General features: G+C 43.1%; 1 protein-coding gene across 1 annotated transcript; it reads left to right on the top strand.

Annotated features, from left to right (window-relative positions):
- Positions 1–555: 555 nt before the first annotated feature.
- Positions 556–10,153, top strand: LOC114059550 (regucalcin-like). The gene is made up of 7 exons (XM_027888122.1): positions 556–691; positions 3,890–4,058; positions 4,528–4,710; positions 6,388–6,603; positions 8,062–8,193; positions 9,140–9,294; positions 9,704–10,153. The coding sequence occupies exons 2-7, from the start codon at positions 3,893–3,895 to the stop codon at positions 9,752–9,754; spliced, it is 903 nt and encodes a 300-aa protein (XP_027743923.1). The 5' UTR covers positions 556–691; positions 3,890–3,892; the 3' UTR covers positions 9,755–10,153.
- Positions 10,154–21,932: the final 11,779 nt, after the last annotated feature.

Raw genomic sequence — 21,932 nt, 5'->3', positions numbered from 1 at the left:
GATGTGTCACCTCCTCAAGTGACCAACTTATGGAAAGACAAGCAAGACACTGCCATTCTGCAGCATCCATGGCAATTGCTGAGGCTCCCTGGTAAAAGTCCTTCCCCATGTGTGCTACGGGCAACAGTCTGGAGCTCTGCTGTTGTGGGATCAGGCTTTGTGCATGTTCAGGCTGCGAGGAGAGCAGGTGACTTCACACACAAGAAGGTTGTGGCACAGATGGGAGTAGGAGTCAAGTCTTAATGATGCTAATAAGCCCTAATCACAAGAGTATTTTTTTTCTTTATCACTCAGAGTACTACAAAACCCTCCCATGCATCTTTCATTAACCTTCCCTTATATCACCCTAAATTTGGGAAGACTGGGCTAGCCCTTGGGGCAACTAATGGTGCAACGCCTCAGTTTTCCTCTCCTGCTCTCCTGACATGAGAAAAATACTGAGCAAGGATTTTTTCCTATCACATGTCCTGCTGCTGGCACTGCAAACCAGACCATTCAGAAAGGCTTTGGTCCCTGCCTCATCATTCATGTGACTGCTGACTGAATACAAAATGTAAAAGGTTACCTGCTCCATGCAGATAACATCAACTGTTGCACATTTTTAACCGTCGCCGAAAACAGCAGCCAGTTTCATTGGACCAGTGCTGGAAAAGAGTCACCAACTCAGGTCTTGCAATATTGTCCTCAGCAGGTGCGTTGATGTGATGAACTGCAGAGTTTCGCATAGGTGTCCTCCAGCTTGGTAAAAATATTCAGCTGTTTGACTGAGGGGAAAAGGGTTCTTAAAATTCTTTGGTTTATGCAGATAATTGTTTGTGTATTAAAAGTTTTAGCTGTCTGCCTGCTTATTCAAACTTCAGCTTGACATGAAAAACGAAATGTGTGTTTTGCACCGGGGGGAGAGCGGGAGGGAAACAGCAAAGGAATGTTTTAAGGCCAGTCATTCATTTGTACTTTACATATATCTTTTTGGGGGTACTGAAATGACCAATTTTTATCCAGATCATTTGAAAAGGCATGTGGACTGAGGTGAGAAAGGCTATTTTCAAATAGCTACCAGAGAGAGGATTTAGTTTGTAGAGCAGAGAGGATGTTTTTACATTAGTTTTTCATTTCTAACAGGAAATTTTTCTTATGGTCTCCAAATTCTGGTAACTTTAAACAGTTTAACTTGGAAAATGTTTCGGTGACACCCGTCAGCCCCTTAGTCTCCATAAGGGGTTTAGGCATGAGTCCAGGAGGCTGCAAAGCCAACAAAATATTGGAGAGAGGATATAGGCAGGGTGAATGTGACGTGTTTTTCTGCAGGAATTTTGTTTCTGGAGAATACAGTGGGATTTGATGCTTTTTGATTGGAATTTCTCTTGTCTTTCCTTGCATGCTCATCTCTGATGGGTTAGTGTTGTGCCAAGCAGGGTGTGAGGTGCCACAGAAAAAGGTGCCAGGTGGCAGAATGCCTGGGAAGTGATTACGCTGGGATGTTTTGAACCGGGGGTTTTGGGGTCATTACCTCATTTTCCCCTCTGAGATAATGTATTTGGTGAAATGCTGCTGCTGCTGCTGCAAAGTTCCATAGGGTGCTGGCAGGGAGGGTGTGACAGGAGGTGGACCACTGGGTGGAGGGGGGAGACAGATAGGATGAAACCAGGGCTGCATCCCTGCCAGTTTGTGGGGACTCCTTTGCAGGGCACTGCTCCCTCTTACGGTATGATGACATTTCTGTTAAAAACCTCCGTTTTCATCTGCTTGTAAAAACCAGTGAAACCTCAGCCAGCAAAGCACAAGTCTTCCCTTCCAATTACCTTCTTCTTGAAAAAGGGGAGGGCTGATGAAGATTTGAACCAAAATATTCAGCAGTATGAAAAAACTCCACAGCTGGAGTGACACACAGGAGCTTTTTCTTTGGTGAAGGGGATAGATGCTGAGACTGGATATGCAGCTGGGGAAGGAGGACACACACTGAGGTTCCGTGGGACAGGGCAGGTCTCCACAGCATTTCGGGGGGGCATGAGAGGGGTGAACAGGCGGGTTGGTTTTTCCCCTGCCTGTGCCTTGTGAAACAGTTGGCAATAGTGTGATTGCGTACTCCTCATGTGGCATGTGGGACGGGCTGTGAATCAGTATTTCACCACAGCTTATCTGCCAGGCCCCTATTTTGGTGTTACAGAAGTTGGAGAAGGAGGATGTAAATGAAACAGGAGCTGGCGGGAAAAGAAAGCTTTAATAAGGCTTGGTTGGGTCAATGAAACAATGGCCAAGACAAATACACACTGGCTGCTGCAGAACTGGAGGCTTTCTGCCTCTGTGGGAACGGCAATTCTGCGGCGCTGCTGCTCAATGGTATTTTCCCACAGGAATGAGAACAACTCTGTGTTTTCCAGACCATGATACCATAAAGTCAGCATTGTGTCTCCAAGCCTCAAGTCCCACATATGGCAGCCACATGACACAAAGCTTTAACCCAAGAGAAACTCACTCTGCCAGCTTGAGTATGGTTTAACAGGTTTAAGGAGGTTAAAACCTGGCATCTTATTATGTATCCTCATTTACACTTCAGACCGATGCTGTTTGCCTGTGTGGAGCAGCTTGCTGCCCAGGCCCTTGTGGCCATTTTTTTGGGGAGAGGGATATGTTTGATAAATGTGTCGTTTGAACCTTACCTTGGTGGTGTGACTGATTGCAGGAAAGATTCTGTGTCCTCAGCCCTGGCGTTTCCACTCACAGTGATTGACTGGCTGAAGTGCATTAGGGCTAATTACTTATCTGTAAACCTTATCACCAGCTCACCTACTAGAAAACAATGCCTGCTTGAAGACAGTAATCCCTAGGACTAGTGTTATGTCAGGGATTGGCTGCCTTCCAAGAAATACCTCCCCAGTCTGTGGAAAAAATGTGCTGAGTCTGGTGGGTGCAGTAGTGGATGCGGCTCCATTAGCGGTGACTGAGGCAGCGAGTGGGCCTCTTTCTTTTGTAAGAGCTGAATGGTGGAGGATATTGCTCACATCCCACTCCACAGCAAGGGCAGGGCAAACCCAGGATCCCTATTTTTGCATCAGTGGGCTCTGGACACAAACCTGATGGATTGTGTACCCCATGCCAGGGCTGTGGCTGATTGACTGGTGTCCCCGTGGGCACCCTGCAGCAGTGGGGACAGGGGGATGGAGTAATCAGGGAACAAACAACTCCTGGCAGAAGCAGGTGCATGGAACGGGAGCTTCACTGGAGGCTTTGCCCCCACAGCAACAACTGCAGTAATTATACCCTGAAGGCTTTGCGTGGGGCAAAATTCAGAGTCTGCAGCAGGGGTTGGAGATGAAGCAGGGGTGGTGAGGGGGGTGATGAAGATGAAATGCTTGGAGGGAAAGCAAAGTAGTAGGACTTCAAAGGCAGGAGCCTTCCTCAGTGTTTGCATATTCACACTGACTTGGTGTGGGAATATGCACCTGGTCTGGCCTTGGTGGCAAACAGCAGTTGGTATTACAGGTGCATATGTCTTCCCATGGAGAAAGCCAGTGCTTCTGCATTGGTAGGGCTGAGCCTTGTTTTCCCACAAAAAGACTTCTGACTCATTGGTGCTGTTCCCCATGCTCTGGGAGACCCTTGGGATCACTGATCCCCAGACAACATCTTGATCCCAGCTCAGGGCTATGGCCCATCACTCCCTTGCCAGGAGGCAGGTGCCTCATCAGCAGCTGTGGTTTAGGAGAAGCTTTGGTGCCTTGAGCTCAGTGCCAGCCATGAGGCCATGGAAATGCCATAGGAACCTCCTAAATGACTCTGTCATGTGGTATTTGGAGTGCTTTGCCATTTACAAACTCTGCTTTTAAGCATCACAGACATAAACATGACAGCTTTTCATTAAATCCATTATTAACTCTCTTCCCCTCAGACCATGTCCTCCTCCATCAAAATCGAATCTGTCGTGAAGGAGAAGAACCGGATGGGAGAATGCCCAGTCTGGGAAGAAAGGGAGAACGCACTTGTCTATGTAGACATTAACTCACAGAAAGTTTGCCGCTGGAGCCCAATCACCAATGAGGTGCAGAGTGTGTCTGTGGGTAAGTCTCTACTCACTTCATCCTGAGAGTCTATTCTGTCTGCCCCATCCATCCCTCCTGGTAGAAGTCCTGCAGCATGGTGGTGTCCCTTTCTTTCCATGGGGCTACACGCCCTGTCCTCCTACAGCGTGTTGCCGAGCACGGTGTGGCCCAAGCCAGCTGAGCAGAGGGGACTGCGCTCAGGTGTGGAGGACCATGTGCATGTTGCCCTTGATAAGCCTAGATGGGAATGCGTGTTTCATTTGGGACCTGCAGATGAAGACGTACAGTCCTAATGACTGTGTCTGCCCAGAAGGTGGGAAAATCTTTGGAACATAGAGCCAGCGAGATGTGCTAACGGTCCCAGGGGAAAAGGATCCTAGCATCAGCTCAGCATCAGGGATGTCCCAGTGAAGCCCAGATGCCACTGGTGAGTGCTGACTGATGGCCTCAGAGCTACCTGTCACCTTCTGCTCCCTCTCCCCCACAGATGCCCGTGTCGGCTCGGTGGCACTGCGGCAGTGTGGCGGCTACGTCATTGCCCTGGGAACCAGGTTTGCCTTTCTGGACTGGGACACCCAGGCAGTCACCACCATTCTTGAGCTCGAGCAGGATAAACCCAACAACAGGTTCAATGATGGGAAAGTGGATCCGAAGGGGAGGTTTTTTGCTGGTAAGTTCCTAGCAGAAATTTCCCCCAGAGCAAAGGGAAACTTATTACAGTGTATTTTATATAATGCATTTTATTCTCTGATATTGATTCCTCAGTTGAGTTCCCCACAAAACCCACTGTCAAAAGCATGAGCCATCTTGTGTACGCTCTGCTTAGTTACTGCCCGATGAAGGAGGACAAGGGACCAACATTCTCTGACCTAAACAAGGAGAGAGGCTGTTGGCAAGAGCCATCCAACAGGAAGGCTCTGCTACTTAGTGGATGGTGCTTGTCAAACACCTGCCTCCATGGAAGGTGAAAAGCCAGTGTAAGGCTCATGTAGGTGGCAAGTTTTCTGGAGGTATAGAGAGGGATGCAGTTTCAGCTTGGAGGAGATTGAGGGGAGACCTAATTGCAGTCTACAACTTCCTCTTGAGGAGAAGAGGAGGGGCAGGCACTGATCTCTTCTCTGTGATGACCAGTGACAGAACCCAAGGGAATGGCCTAAAGTTGTGTTAGAGGAGGTTTAGGTTAGATGTTAGAAAGAGGTTCTTCACCCAGAGGGTGGTTGGGCACTAGAACAGGCTCCCCGGGGAAGTGGTCACAGCACCAAGCCTGACAGAGTTCAAGAAGCATTTGGATGATACTCTCAGGCACATGGTGTGACTCTTGGGGATGGTCTCGTGGAGGGCCAGGGGTTGGACTCAATGATCCTGGTGAGTCCCTTCCAACTCAGCATATTCTGTGATTCTAGAACAGAACATGAGCTGCAGTGTGCACCCTTCACGTGCAGCCTCTCCGGTTAGCCTGTGGGAAACAGGGATGTGGGGAGAGATCCTCAGCCTCCTGAAGGCAAGAGAGAGGTTTAGGCTGGATGTTACAAAAAGCATCTTCACCGGAAGGGTGGTCAGGCACTGGAACAGGCTCCCCAGTGGTCATGGTCCCAAGCCTGCCAGAGTTCAAGAAGTGCTTGGACATCTCTTTCAGGCACATAGCTTGCACCTGTATTTTATGATTCCAGACCATTTAAATGAAAGTGGCCTACAAAGAGCAACAACAAAAAGAGCACATGGTGCTTGCCTGCATCTCAGCTTTTGCTGTGAGCAAAACCTGAAGCCCTGGTGTGTCATGGTGCTCCTTTGGGTCTTCGGTGTCTGTGACTTAAACCTCATGGCAATGCAGAAACTCATCCTTTTATTGGCCAGGATCAGCTCTGTGGGAGGCAGCTGCTTCTGATGTGCTCCTTTTCCTCCTCCTCCTCCTCAGTCTCTCAGGGCCTGGCTAGACTCTTCATCATAGAACTATAAAATTGTAGAATCATATAATGGTTTGGGTTGAATGAGATCTTAAAGACCATTTAGTTCCATAAAGACCACCTAGTTCCAACCTCCCTGGCAGGGGCAGGGACACCTTCCACTGCACCAGGCTGCTCAAAGCCCTGTCCAGCCTAACCTTGAACACTGCCAGGCATGGGAAATCCCCAACTTCTCTGGTCAACCTCTTCCAGTGTCTCACCACCCTCACAGCAAATAATTTCTTCCTAGAAACATTTTCTTTTTAGGAAGTGGAAAAAAACCCCCAAACCACAATGTTGTGATTCTCCCTAGGACCTCTTGGTAAGGCTCAGAGGAGGGTTTTGATCAAACATGATGAACAAGCTTCTACTTTCTTCTAACTGTGCTATCATTTCTGTTTCAGGTACGATGGCTGAAGAGACAGCCCCAGGGGTCCGAGCGAGGCGTCAGGGGGCCCTCTACACCCTTTTCCCTGACCACTCAGTAATAAAACAGTTAGACCAGCTGGACATCTCCAATGGTCTGGATTGGTCCCTGGACCACAGGACCTTCTTTCACATCGACAGCCTGACATACGCTGTCCATGCCTTCAGCTATGACGTGCACACTGGAAAGATTGGTACACATGCTTTTTAAATTTGGAGACAAGTAGCGCTATTGCTCTTTCTACAGCAAGACCTGGGCCTGTGAGATGTGGTTATTTATTTGACAGATCTCATATCTTCTGGTTACAACTTGTCAGTAGGCTGACTGTAATATTTCTCAAATTTAGTTACTCATCCAGGTGTATTTGGTGAACAAACTTCTGACAGTCCTTCAGCTTACTTTCATCTGGAGAGATGGCTCATATTTAGACCCGTGCAAGGAGTTGCAGGGAACAAGCCATTTATACTGCAGAATGAGGGAATTTGCAGGATGCTGTTTACTCTTGAGTGCCATCTACCGGAATACTTGGGTTGTACTAGCTCCCATAAATACAGATGGAGAATGTGCGTCCATGCATACCACAGAAAGGTATTTGGAGGGTCAAGTCATCATTGTGACTGAGGTTTCACAATTTTGAAATTAAAATTGCCTTCAGATGTTGGCAAATTTCACTTAAATTCACCTTCTGGGTAAACATTTTTTATTCTATCTGCAAAAAAGGAAAATTTAGGTGCAAGAATAATGTATATAACTTTATTTCAAAACTCTGTGAAATATTTTTGTGCAGTATCAGCCTGATATACTCCATGGGAATTTAAAAGGCTGAACTGCCTTTGTACTCTAATAAGCGTGAACTTTGCGTAATCACAGCTGAAAATTACACAAAATAACTACATTCACTCAGATTTCATTTTGCTGAGCACCTATTTCTACAGATTTTAGGATATAAGATTTCTAAAGAAGATTTAATGCAACTTTCCCTGCTGACAATCCAAAAATGTAATGTGTTTGAGCTTCCTAGCCTTAGTTAGGCTTGTGACTGTCTGTTTTTGGGTGATGACCAGAAAGGTACTGGGTCAGTGCAGGTGGTCCACTGCCCATTGGCCCCGCTCCATGGACCATGCACGTGCCCTCCAATCCATCTGCACTGCATCCTAGACCACTAGCAGTTGGTGTTCAGGCTTAATCAAAACTGGTTGCTTGGTTGACCATTAAAAAGTGAAGTTCTTGATTTTTAGCTGGGACCAATGGCTTATCACTGATGTTTAAGTGCAGGTCATTATTTATGTGACATATCCAGGCTGCCATGACCAATGAAAGTCCAGGAAAAGTTATTGCACTGGCAGCAGTCATGTTATGGCCGGCAGCACGTGGGTTAACAAGGGAGATGGGGGGATTTTGTTCTCTTATCTAGGTAAAGTAATAGGAGCACTAATTCAGTACAATCCCAAACTGCAGTAGTTTTGCTGGAAGCTTGTTTCTGCCTAAGAAAGTCAGGCTTTTAACCTGACTGTGATGTACATTTTGCAGCATGTCTTTCTCACAGAAAACAAACGTAGCTGTTTGCAAGAGCATAGAAGATGTTAGACTGGAATCTGGTACAGAATCAGTAGCGGCCCACATAACACCAGCTTTGTAATTCTTCCTGCAGCCTGCCCCAAACTTTTGTACCATCTAGAAAAGGAGGAGCAAATGCCTGATGGGATGTGCATAGACGCAGAAGGGAAGCTCTGGGTGGCCTGTATCGATGGCGGCAGAGTCATTCGCATAGACCCAGAGACCGGTAAGACTTCCACCAGCGTGTGCACATGGACATGAGAGGAATGGCAGCCAGGAAGAATGCTTGGGAGGCGAGATAAGAAGGTGTAATTTATTGCCTATTTCTGCCCCATGGGTTGCCAAGAACATTGCTGGTTCAGGCCCCGATCATGTGAAGAGTGCAGCTCCCTGTGCTGCCTCCCAATGCCAGGTACCCCTGCTCCCATGGTTTGCTGATGCAGTACAAACTGCTCTTAATATTATCACTAAAAAAAACCCCTAAGTGTACTGCATACCTACTGCAATTAAAAAAAACCAAAACACTTAGTGTTGAAATGTTTAAGTGGGAAACGCTGTTAAGGATCAATGGCCATCCCAGACCATGTTCCTGCCCCTCCTGGCCTCACATACTGTATTGCTGCATTTTGAGAAATGCAAGTGCAGCCTCACAGATATGGGGGGGAGCCTGAAAAATAGTTAGAGATGAGGCAGATGAAAGCATTTGATTTCCCCACAAACCGTCCTTTAGAATATGGTCTCTGTCTGAAGGGGAGATGCCTTCTGAGTAAGTGCCACATCTGTGCCGTGCACAGTGCATTTGTAATTACATTCATAATAATAATGGCCAGTCTTCATGAACGAAGAACCAGGGAAGGGCTTTGCACCTTCCAGCCTGTGCATTGGATTTTTTAGGTGAGACACAGTGTGCGCGGAACTGAGCCCACCCTTTAATCCTGAGGTTCATCTGCCGGGGCCAAGCGAGCTTGGACGGTGGCAGCGAGGTCCTCAGGATGTAGATGGATTGCCTTACAGGGCTAACGAGCTCCATCTGCCTGGGGAGGTCTCGGCGTTGACAGCGCCGCGCCTTAACCACTTGACCACCAGGGGCTCCCAATTACATTCATAGTACGTTCATAATTACATGCTCCCTAGGAAATGGACATTAGAAAACAATTGCACATTTTTCCCAGGAAAAAGAATCCAAACTGTGAGGCTGCCTACTCCAAGGATCACCTCTTGCTGCTTCGGGGGAAAAGACTACTCAGAAATGTACGTGACTTCTGCATACGATGGACTGGACGAGGCCACCTTAGCTAAGGAACCTCATGCAGGAGAGATTTTCAAGGTGAGCAGATTTTATTTCTTTCTTTCTATACATCAGACCTGCCAAGCCTCATATTCTGAGAGTGTGTTTACCATACTCACATTTGTCTTGAATGGGCAAAGCACGTTAAAAATTACTATGACTTGTTTTGGAAATAAGAACCACATGTAAAGGCTGCAGATAAACATTAAATTAGCAAACTTACTGAGTGATGCTTGATAATCTTAGTGATCTTAACCTTAAGGAGTTTGAAAAAACTCCATGTAATGATTCTTTTTGGGCTCCTCTGAAGCAGGGGGCCCTACACATAGGAGTTGGTTGCTATAATATTTGTTCTACAACATTTGAATGTTTTCATTATGCTCAGTTGTAGATTTATCTGTTTAATTTATTTTATTATTTATTTGTTTGTTTGTTTATTTATTAACAGATAACAGGCCTGGGTGTGAAGGGGATTCCACAGAATTTCTACGCTGCTTGACCACTGACACTAAATAGCAAAGACAAAATGCTTGCATCTTGTGGTAACTCTGACCAGGAGAAGTCAAATGAACTACAGAATTTATCTGTGTGAGGATTTCTAAGCCCACATTTGGGAGTGTGCTTGTTTGGAATTGAAGATATTTCTTCTTCTGTGGGCCCGTGGCTTGACGCAATAGGTTAGAGAGGTAAAGTTAATCTATGTTACAGCTTGATAGCTTTTGTGACTTACCATAAACCTCTTAATGCAGAAGCATAGTTTTGTTGAACTTTCTGATGACTCTCTCTGGATTTTCAAGTCTGTGCAGTTCCGAAGCAGAATCTGACTCCTCATGTTACAGCGATGTACCAGCAATGATACAGCAGATTTTAATAAACATTTTAAGAGTGGTGACTTGAACTGGATTGTTCTTTTGCTGTGGGACTCCTCCTGAGGTGTTTGGGGTTTTTTTTGATGATCAGACCTATCTGTAGTATCCAGGTTCCATTTTTAGACCCTTGTTAGCCTTTTTCCAGGCTGTCCTGTCTTTAGGACACCATTTAGGCTGCTGAAAATAAACTACACGACTGTACTTAAGACAGTGCTTACAGATATTTTTTTCTCTGCATTCAGATATTACCATGAAAACACTGACTGCCCACACACAGTCAGTGCACAATCAGGCTGTGAGCTACCAGGACAACAAAAGAGGATGCTCAGTAGAGTTGCTTTGTTGGGGGTCATATTTACACCCATACACATGGACTTACCTTTGCTTTATGTGTCTTCTTACTGCATGCATGGGTCCTCCTTCCTGTTCACCTTTCTTCTTGTGCTCTTCCTCTCCTGTTTCAAGTATCTTCCTCCTTTTTCCCTTTAGATCCTCCTCTTCTCTCTCCTCCAGAAAGCACAACATCAAGGTGTATTTTCAGAGGCTGTTCAAATAATGACCCAGCCCTATCCTGGATTCACTGAACCACTGCGATCCTTTTAGTGTTTGAGAATGCTTGAGACCTGTAGATATGCAGTGAAATCTAGACTTTGCATCGAATTTGCTATCTTCTTACTGCCTGGAAAAATACACAGAACATAATACATTTTCAGATCCTTAATGCTGACACTTCACGATGTTACAAAGCAGTCAGTAACATGCATCATCTACCAGACTAGAGGTTTCAGTGTCTTCCTCTGAGGTATTTGACCTGTTCACCCCTGTTATTCAAAGCCTTGAGTTAGCCCTCAGACTCTTTGAGCAGGGAGAAAATACTCACTGCCTCACAAGGATGATCTCCCCCAATAACCCATAAGTGGAGGAGCAGAGGAATTGTGGTTAGCTGTGCAGAAATGTTAAACACAGTTTACATGGGGCTGTTTGCAGCTTACCTCCAGAATTAGCTGTTTTCTCCAAAACCATAATCCCTCTCTTGGTCAGGGGCCCCTCATGGCAGTTTTGAAAGAACCAAGCTGGGTTGTTTTTTTTGTTTGAAAATATCCAAATTGCCCAACTCTCTTATGTGGCAGCCCTCTGGCCTGCTGACAAGCAGATCTGATTCTGAGCTCTGATGAGGCAAAGGGCAGATCAAACCACACATCCCAGGAAAATGCCCTAGCCATTTCAAAGGTAGATGTGTTAGGGAAAGTTTAGGCGGTATGTTTGGCCCCTCCAGTTGAACTGGGCTACAGTCCAGAAAGAAATGTGAGATCCAGAGGTCTGAGAAGGGAGCTTCATTCACTAAGTACTATTGAATATGCTTGGTCATTGAACAGGAATTTCCAAAATGCATTATTTCAAAGCAGTTACCTGAAGTTTACTGTAAAACCCACATTAGATACTTTTCAGACACTTACTCCAGATGATTACTTTAGGTCATTAGCAAGCACTTTACTTCTGTGCTACTTAACTAGATAATTGGTATAACAAGATAAAGGGTCATGGCCCATTGTTCTGCCTCACTCCTACCTTGCCTTGGAAGAGAGGTGAGTCCAGAGAGCTGCACAGACAATTTGACTGAGAAATAAAATGTTATATTTGCTCAACATCTGGGCTCTTGTTTTTTTCCTGGTCATAATTCCAATAGTAATTAATCTGCTGAGGGTTCATAAGAGCAAAGGTGCTAAATGCCCTTTGGCACCATGTCAATGCCAAACTGCTATAAGGAACCTTGACAATTATGCAAGATTTCCTGTTTACCCCATCTGGATAGGAATGTTAAAGCAGGATGTTTGGAGTCAAGTCAAGTGTCCTAACCTTTAATTAAAAAAAAAAATAAATGTAGGAAGTGAGTGCAGGTACCTTGTTTAATAAAAAATACCCAATTATTTGCAAGATTGCCTATCTGTCAGGTTCTGCTCTGTCAGAAAAGTAGATAATTTTGAAACAATTTGCACTTGAGAAATCCTTAATACCCTCATAATTTTTTTTCTTGAGCTTCCCCAGGCATGCAAGCCAGGGTTGCTGGTTTCCAGTCACTCCTTCTTCCATCTCTAAAGGGAGACATGGTGTGTGCTGCTCTCAGACTCCAAGGTCTGAGTGCTTTGGGAACTCTGTAGCACAGCTTCTTGATGGTTTGAAGATGAATTTCTTTCTGATACCCAAAGGCCCACTACTTTTCTTCTCTTCAGATTTCAGAAGTCCTTGTTTTGTGATTTCACTTTCACTATCACCACATCCAAGTGGTGATGAAAACCATGTTGGGGCTACTCTGCAGCCTCACTTAACCAAAGTGAAGTAAAGGCCTTTTGCCTTGAGGCAAAGAGCAAAAACATGAAGGAAGGGGGTACAGGATTAGGTTCATTACTTTTGTGCATGTAGGGAACAATATGGTATCCATAGTCCTTGCTGAGGATAGAGTCTGAGGTGGTTACTGGGTGGATGGTGGGTCAGCCCTACATGGTGAGAAGCATGACAGGGAGGATGCTACTGAAGGATAACCTGCTGATGGATCACAGTCAGAACATAAACCAGCTAGTCAACAAGATAGCAGAGACTGATGGGAGCTGGCTTCCCTTTTAAGGGAGCGGTCTGAACATCCTGCCTTTTACAAGCTTTTTTAAGTATTTATTATGTTTCATGAATATTTAACCTATACCATGCTGGATAAATCTTACTTCTCTTGCATGCTTTTGTGTGTGTTTGGAATAGGTTTTCAACTGGGAAGAACCTGACTGCCTTTTCTTGCCCTTCTGAAAAGACATCTTTGAGAAAATCTATTCAATTGAAACCAAGGGTCTCCAAACATTCATAAGTGCAGCCTGGATGTTAATGAAGCTGGTTAAACATCACAGCTTTGCTAACATTGCTGCTGCATCCCATGTGCTCTCAACAGGTCTGCAACTGGTAAATACAGGGATTTAAGGGTTTCTTCACCAGTTTGTACTGTTGTACCTGGGACCCTCGGTAGCAAAGATGTAAAAATACTTCTTAATCACAGATAAGAAGGTATAATAATTTTTCTATAATAATGTTTATCTATTTCTTGTTGTGATTATCTTCTTCATTACAGAAAGTGTAAAGATGGGCTCTTTACTAGTGAGAGAGGGGGCAGAGACAAAGTTGCTGACTTTAAATGGTCAGGCCTATCTGCTGACAGAAGTCACCCTACAGGTCATCCAGTGGTCCTGTTAATTGTTCATGGGGCAAGTGGTTTTTCATTTTTCAAGAGTATTTTCATGCAAATAGAGGTTCAAATGTCTGTTTTGTGAAAGTTCAATGTCTATCCTCTTATAGGCTGGCCTGTTTCTGTAGAAAATGTTGCTATCAGGACAGGGAGAATAAGATGATGTTAATCTAATAGTCTTCTCAGTTAGGAATTCCATGGTTAAGTGCTCCTTTTGTGAAACATATAAAAAATGTGCTGGTGACTGACTGGTGTCGTGAAATTCTCTACCTGAGTGCAGCAAAAGTTGGTCCAAGCCCCCAGTTAGAAACAGCCATTGGTTAATTTCGTTCTTGAAATACAGCAAACTGTGGTGGAATAGAAATTAGTACAGCATTTGGAATTTAAAGTTTTGATTTATACAGGTTGTGATAGCCTTCTCTTACCCTGTTAGACTTTATGTCTATGACTTTTTAATAGCAGCTATCTGGACTCTCCTGGTATGTACTAGGCAGTTGTAACACCTGTTGATAACCATAAGAGGTGCTGTCACTACAGGATGTCTGTGACAATTTAGAAAAAACAGTGTTCTCTCTTGTACATTTGGGACTTTATATTTACTCTGGGCAACCTGTTCCAGTGCTTCACTACCCTCACAGTCAAGATTCTTTTCCTAATATCTAATCTAAACCTACTCTATTTCAGTTCAAAGCCATTCCCCCTTGTCCCATCACTACATGCCCTTGTAAAAAGTTCCTCCCCAGCTCTCTTTTAGGCTCCCTTCAAGTACTGAAAGGCTGCAACAAGGTCACCCCAAAGCCTTTTCTTCTCTAGGCTGAACGATCCTAATTCTCTCACCTTTTCCTCATAGAAGAGGTGCTCCATCCCTCTAATCGTCTTCGTGGCCCTCTTTTGGACTCACTCTAACTGGTCTGTGCCCTTTCTGTATCGGGACCCCCAGAGCTGGATACAGTACATCAGGTGGGGTGTCAAGAGTGTGGAGTAGAGGGGCAGAATCCCCTTCCTTGACCCACTGGCCATGGTGCTTTTGATGCATCCCAGGGCATGATTGGCTTTCTGGTCTGGGAGAACACACGGCCAAGTCATGTCCAGCCTCTCATTCATGAGCACCCCCAAGTCTTTCTTGACAGGGCTGCTCTTGGTTACTGCATTATGACTGATTCAGGCTCTCTCAGGTAATCTGTGTCAGGAACAGGAAACCAGCTCCATTTCCTTAATGTCAGCTCAGTGATTTACTCACTACAGAATCACTGAGAAATAAACTGCGGTGTAATCTGAAGTCTGGGGAAGCTTTCCAGTGACTCTCAGGGGCTTTAAAGACATGAGTTACTTCATTTTTGACATTATGTCTGTATAGTTGAGTGCAGGCCAAGCATTTATTTTCTGCTACAGAAACTGCCTAAAGGCACTGTGTTTTTTTGTCAGCCCTTTCTTTGCTCATGTACACTAGCCAGACTAACATGTTAGTTGTCTTTCTTGTTTGTATTATGACATTAACATGAAAAATTTAGGGTGCTCTCTTACGTGGAGATAAGAGTAGAAATACGAGGTTCTACAAACCCTCAGATAAAGAATATGTAAATGCCATTGTCTTTAACTGGGACTTCGTTTATCAGTCTTTAACACTAGAAGTGTATTAATGTTGCCTTCATTTTTTGCTGTCCTACTGATATCTCTAGGGACAAGAATGTTTAGAAATAAAGCATTGGAAGATTATTTTGTTCCACAATGGTGCTAGCTTGTTGTTTTCATTTTCTCTTAAAAACTTTTCACTAGTTCTGCTTTCCCAAAGCAAGGATAGTGCATGGAGACCCATTTATATAGCTCCAGCATTTGTATATTCATCCTAGGTGCCTGGTGATTCCCCCAATCTCTCTCTCCCTCTCCCCACTCTCTGCAAATAAATAAATAAACAAACAAACATTTTTAAAAATAAATAAATTCCCTTCCTAGATGTGTGAGAAATGTTAGATGCTTTTGAAGGCCTCCAGAGGGAGATCCACTCAAACTAAAATGAATTTTTAAATTTTGTAATGTCAATAACTAAGTGCTTACTTTTGGTAAATTGGAACTCTTTTTGGACATTTTCAAAACACATTCTTCCTTCTACTGCTGACTCATTTGTGTGAGGAAGTTTGATCCAACCTGTACATGCTTAGCCATTAGACACAATCAAATCCTGAAATCTCCAATCAAACAAAGGCAGAATTCTTTGCATGTGGGATAGCTCCTTTATTTTTACATCTCTGTGTGGTATGACAAACCATATTTATCATACACTTTTGACCATCTCTACTAAAATCTCCTTGGAATGTCAAAGACCTCTTATAATTGTTTCCATTCATGCAAAATTTCATTTCTCTCAGGCTATAAGACCAGATCAGGTATTAAAGAGTCAAGTGATGCTGGAGGGTATAACATCAAAACTTTCTCATATGCCTCAGAGGTAAAACTCTGAGAATAGCATAGAATGATCAGAAAGAATGGAAGAAAATATTTAAGGGTATAATTTTTAATATTAGCCAGAAAACAAGATTTTCCAGTGATACATTATCTAAGGGTCACCATCTCTAGACATTGCTAAAATATTCCTTCCTTCTGTACTGCATGTACCTGTGTACTGTATGTCTGTGTTATCTGTGATATTAGAAAAGTGTTTGGGGAAGCTCAAGAGTTTTAGTGTACACTTTATGCCTTTTTTAAAAGAAAAAAGTACTAGCTGTTGTCCCTGCTAAGTTTTGTGTCTGCTGACCCACCTCAATCCCAACTGGAAGACAAGAAGAAGTTTCAAAGACAGCTAAGTTACCACCCTTATAATGAATACTGTTGCCTGGGTAGAAAGGAGGTCCAGGCTTGTGGCCCAGCAAAGAGAAAGTGAAGGATCTGGCTGGTGCCTCAGCAGATGTTTGTTTAGGACAGCAACGGCAGTGCTGTCTCGTGTTTCACTGGGATGCATTAGGGATGTCGAGAAGTGTTGGGGCTCTTGTGACAGAGGAGAAGCTGGGGGCAAGATTGTCCATTTCTAATAGACCTGTGCTTCATTTGATTTCCTGCTTATAGAGCAACTATGCTTCTTAAGCTCTTTACTTGTAAAAGATGTGTGGTTCTGAGCATAGGAACAGAAGGATCAATTTGCTCCTTATTATATAGGGACATATTTTGTTGTAATACCTATCCAAGAGACAAGCTACAATACTCTGCCTATTCACTCCTATGCTTCCTATCCTGTGTTTAACTGTTTTATCTATCAGCACAGCTTTTTTGGGCAATTCTGCTTGCTGATTCTCTGGGTAGATATTCACACATTGAATCATAGGTTCACAGAACGGTTAGGATTGAAAAGGACCTTAAAGACCATCTAGTTTCAAACTTCCTGCCATGGACAGGGACATCTTCCACTAGACCTGGTTGCTCAGAGGCTCATCTAACCTGGCCTTGAATATTTTCAGGGATAGGGCATGCCCAGCTTCTCCGGGCAACCTGTTCCAGTGCCTCACCACCCTCACTGTGAACAATTTCCTCTTAATATGTAATCTAAACCCACAGTTTAAAGCCATTTTAAAGCCATATTGCTCTTCTGCTTTTTACTCTTGGCACTAAAAGACTTTATTGTGTTTAAGCCATAAATAAACAAGTAATAAAAAAGGAAAGGTTACTGAGGTGTTTGGTAGTGCAGTGGGGATGGGCACTTAGTGCAGAGGGAGTACAGCAGCTGATGGAATCCAGTCTCAGGGTGGTTCTGGGAGCTTTACAAAAAGAGCAAGGAGCTGGATATGCTACAGGTGTTTGTGTTTTTCAAATCTATTCCTTCAAGATCTTTAAAGATGAAGAGAGAAATCAAGATATTGATTACATCATTGCATTTTTAATTTTTTTTTTTGTATTCAACATGCCTAAACAATTATTTGTGGAATGAAAGCTGAAATGCTAATATATGATGCAAAGTCTGATCTGATGGAGAATAAGGCTTCTTCTGGGCTCTGCTATAAAGTCTGATCTGATGGAGAACAAGGCTTCTTCTGGGCTCTGCTATAAAACTGATTTGTGCTACATACATAATAAGGAAAGGAAAACTCTTCATCATTGCCTTCTGCTTGAGAAGTGTTATTGCCTTCCCCTGAAATACCTTGTCCATTGGCACTTTACGGGGGGATCTCTTGTAAACCTGCAATGGGGTAATTTTAAATTCATGCTATTAAAATCCTTATGCCTCATGGAAACCTGGTTTTACATCATATATCTTGTTTATGTTATTGCATGCAAGAAGTCTGCTTAGGATCTAACTTCAGCTTGCAAGCTTTACATTTTATCATTTGCATTATGTTTGACTAGTAATTATTCAACTTGAAATTACAATTTTCACACCTGCCTCTGCTATGGGCATTTGGCCTATGTGCTGGTACATGACAAATATAATATTATTAGATTACTATTTTATTCTTATGTTGTATTTTTAATGAACTGAAAAGTCATTCATGCTTGTTTAAACAAAGTGGAATTAACATTTAGTGTTATGGAATTACCTTATTTTTACATTGTTTCATATATAAAATGTTCTTTCTGCTCATAGCACTCAAGCTAACACAATTATCTAGAATTGGTATATTCTGGGATTTTGATATTAAAAACTGTCATGTTTCCAGGGAAATGTCCAGCCATATTCAAAAAGGCTTTCTTTTACTGTAGCAGATCTCTTTAGTATTCTGCCTTTCATGTGCTTCATTGATGTTATCATGAGTTTAAAAAGGACATACATGAGCAGCCAGCAGCCTGGCAGTTCTCCTAGATCCACTGATTTCCAGTGTTCAGACCCTGTGGGCAAACTCCAGACTAACTGTGGGCAAACACATGGACTATCTAGACTTGCTTGGTGTCATATTCACTCTCTGATGCCACATCAGTAGCACATGAAATGACCTTACTTGCAAAATCTCATGTGTTCTGTGTTGTGCTATCAGTGATTGAAGCTGTCCTGAAACTGACTTTTGTGTTCCTGCCAAAAAAACATTTACTAGACATAAATTTCCCAAAACACAGTCTCTGAATGCAAGGTATAGCTTTAAATTAAATCTTATTTAGAAGGTTTGCAGCATAAACGTTAAAGAACTATGGGGTAAAGCAGATGGCAATAATCCTTATATTTGGTACAAGGTTACTGGGGATAATGAAGAATATCTGCTGGGAAAGAAATATAACAGATTGCTTGGAAAATTCTGGCTTGCATCAGAAAAAATATTTCTGATTCAAAAAGTAAAGCAAGCAAAATAGAGATACTTTTATATTCATTGACAATTGTGAGGAATGGCTGAGAATTTGAGGCTAGAGGGTCCGCTGAAGTGTGGCCATAAGAAAAAAGATCCTTGAGCGTGCAGGAGAAGGAGCAATTAGCAGCTGAGGATAGGAGGTAGATTTCAATAAATTCACAGAATGGGTAAACAAGATCTCATGTGAAGAAAAATGCTGTTAAAGGGTTAGTGCCTTACAAAAAATACACACAGTAACATAATATCCATCTACAGGTGTATACCACCCCACGGTGAAGAAAAGAGAGAAAATGCAGTAAGGGATCAGCTTGATTAAAGCATGAACTGTGCATGAACCTTAAACACAAGAAATAATCAAGCTGGAAGCAGAAACTAGGTCATTCTACTGAGGATGAGTGATAAATATAACATGAAGATATAGGAACAAAATCTTAAAAAGTCAAACCTCAAAACAAGATGCGTCTGCCAAGAGGTGTAAATCATTTAAAATCATTTTAGAAGTGCCGCTGTAGCAGAGGGAAGGTGAAAGAAAGTCAGCTGTTCATCAGAGAGGAAAAGATATTGCAGATGATACTCAGTAAAATCACGTACTAACTTTTTATTTGCCTTAGTCTTTACAAAAACTATCAATTTCAATTAATAATTATTATAGATCATACCAGTGATATCAGTAAAGATATTAACTTTGAATGGGAAAGGAAAAATTTAGAGATCAGAGTTTTTCCAATCAGCTAAGGATTATGTGTTTTCTGATGAACAAATTAAAGAGTTTCATAATGAAATATTGAATACAAATGTTTTACTTGAAGTGTGTCATGGGCAGATAATGTCTTGAAAGGTTCATGAAAAAAAAAACAGTGCTTGTCTTCAAATAAGGAAAAAGGAAGATTGAGGTATGATTCAGCCACTAGCTTTATTTCTGCTTTCAGAAAAGGTCTGAGCAACTGATAAACTATTAGTTAGTTAGTACGGGAAGACAATGAGGATGTGAGCAATGGCCAACACAAAATTATCAAATCCATGCAATTTCTCCCTAAATCAGGACAATAGGATTTGAGAACTATGCAAAGCCATGTCACATCAAAAGAGCAGCTACCTCTTTGTTCTGCCGCTGTAGGTACCACTTGTGAAGGGCAGAAACAGCTGTAGATTAAATGTGCCTAAGACTGTAGACTGCACTGCCTAAAGTACTGGATTATTGAGTTTGTTTGTGCTATGTGTTGCAGTATTGACAAACTGAAAGTTAAAGAAACAGCTGGTGTTGATGTCAGGTTCTCCTCCTGCATCAAAATAAGACTCCTGCAAGCTGTAAATGCAAGCAGTGGGTGGGTTTTGAGCTGCCTCCTGAATGCCTTGCCAGATTCTGTGTGACAGGGTAAAGGCAGACTAACTTTGGCCAGTCCTGACTTCTGCTGTGCTTTGTGGCTGTACCTGCATCCCCCTTCAGTCTTCTTTCTACCCTATCATTCTCCAGCACTTACACAAGCTTCTTTAGAGCAGTTTGGACTTGCTCGTATGATGGAGACCCAGTAAAGCCAGTACAATCACAATCACTGGAAGTATGACTTAAAATTAGCTTTTCAAGGCATATACAGGAAGGTACAGAAAGTTTCAAGTAGCTTTTTTATTTCTCTTAGGAGCTACAAACCAAGGACAGAAGCTCCAGATGACCTGGAATATTGCTGTTGAGAAAAGGAGTGAAAACCATGAAGATTAGCTTGAGATGATACTGCAGTATGAAAGTTTTCAGGGACTGTTATGGTTTTTTGAGTTGTTTCAGCATAAATTACTCCTTCTGTCAAAAAAAAAAAAATAGAGTACTATGGAAACACTTTACTGTGTTATCTTGGCTTGGGGAATGTTGTGCTTTTGCTGGCCTGGAATAATTTGGGATCCAGAAATGTGTCTTCCAGTCTGGGATCTCCTAATACTCTGCAAGCACTGCTTCTGGGATGACTGCCTGCAGTGGTATGCTCTTGTTCCCTCTGCCAGTCTTCTGCCTGGGCCAGGGTTCTTTTCACTGGAAGACACAATTCCAGATCCCAGTAACCTTTGATGAAAGGTTATTGCTTTGAAACCAACAAAATCTTCATTGTATGGAGAAGAGAAACAGGCAGCTCTAGGGTGTAACTCAGCAGACTGATTTTAGATGTCTACTCGAGGCTGGTGAATTGCACCTTTTAATTAATTACTTACTCCCTTTGATTGTAAAAGGAGTCTTAGCTGGGTAGTGCATCAGTAGACATCTACACTGCAAGTATCTGTGGAGCTGATTAAATGGAATCCCACTTCAGTGTTCTGGTGACCTGGACTTGTTTCTCAGTTGTAGGTGGCATTGCCCAAAAGGTTAAAACTTTACCTGTGAGATCACTGAGTGATGGCTTGTGGGTAGTGAGGCTGGGTAGTGACAATGGTCACTTCTTCCTTCCCAGTGCTTGGAGGACTTTTCTAAACTCTGTTCTCAAAAGGAGATTTATGTATGTTGGCACAGGAGTTGTCCCAGTTAAGGGCTGCAGGAGCTTGACATTGCTCTGTTTCCCCTCATTTCGTAAGAGCTTCCTTTTTCATGATTAATAATCCTCTCTGCATCTCATGATGTTCATTACACTGCAGGTATAAGAGTGGGGTGTAAAGAATACCAAGGATGGTTGATTGGAGAAGCATAGAAAAATTTGGACTGGAAAGGTCCTTAAACATTGTCTAGTTCCAATCCCCCTGCCATGGGCAGGGACACTTCCCACTAGATGAGATTGCTCAAAGCCCCATCCAACCTGGTCTTGAACACTGTGAGTGTGAATGGGGCACCCACAATTTAGTACAGAATCACAGAATGTTAAGGGTTAAGGGTTGGAAAGGATCTTAAAAAACATCTAGTCCCACCCTGCCCCTGCCATGGGCAGGGACACTTTTCACAAGACGAGGTTGCCCAAGGCTTTATCCAATCTGGACTTGAGCTCTGGAGGGTTGGGAAATCCATATCCTCCCTGGGCAACCTGTTCCAGTATCTCAGCACCCTCACAGTAAAGTATTTCTTCCTAATATCTAACCTAAATTTCCCCTCTTTCAATTTGTCCCTATTACTCCTTGTTCTATCACTACAACTTCTCTGAGTGTATCCTGTGAAAGAGAGCTTGGAACAGATACACAAGGATCATCTTTCCAGAAGACCCGGAGAGAGATCTGTGCTATCATCTCCACTCTTGGGTAACTGAGGCACAAACAGTATTGTTTTAGAACTCCAGCAGATTTGGAGGGCCCCAGCAGAACCCCATATGCTACCTCCTACTCTGCTAATACCTAGTGGGTTTTGGTGACGTG

The sequence above is a fragment of the Empidonax traillii genome, unplaced genomic scaffold, assembly GCF_003031625.1.
Source record: "Empidonax traillii isolate 1590-97213 ecotype Southwest subspecies unplaced genomic scaffold, ASM303162v1 scaffold231:size1146757, whole genome shotgun sequence".
In the NCBI taxonomy this organism is placed as follows: Eukaryota; Metazoa; Chordata; class Aves; order Passeriformes; family Tyrannidae; genus Empidonax; species Empidonax traillii.
This window is presented reverse-complemented; position numbering and strand designations above follow the sequence as displayed.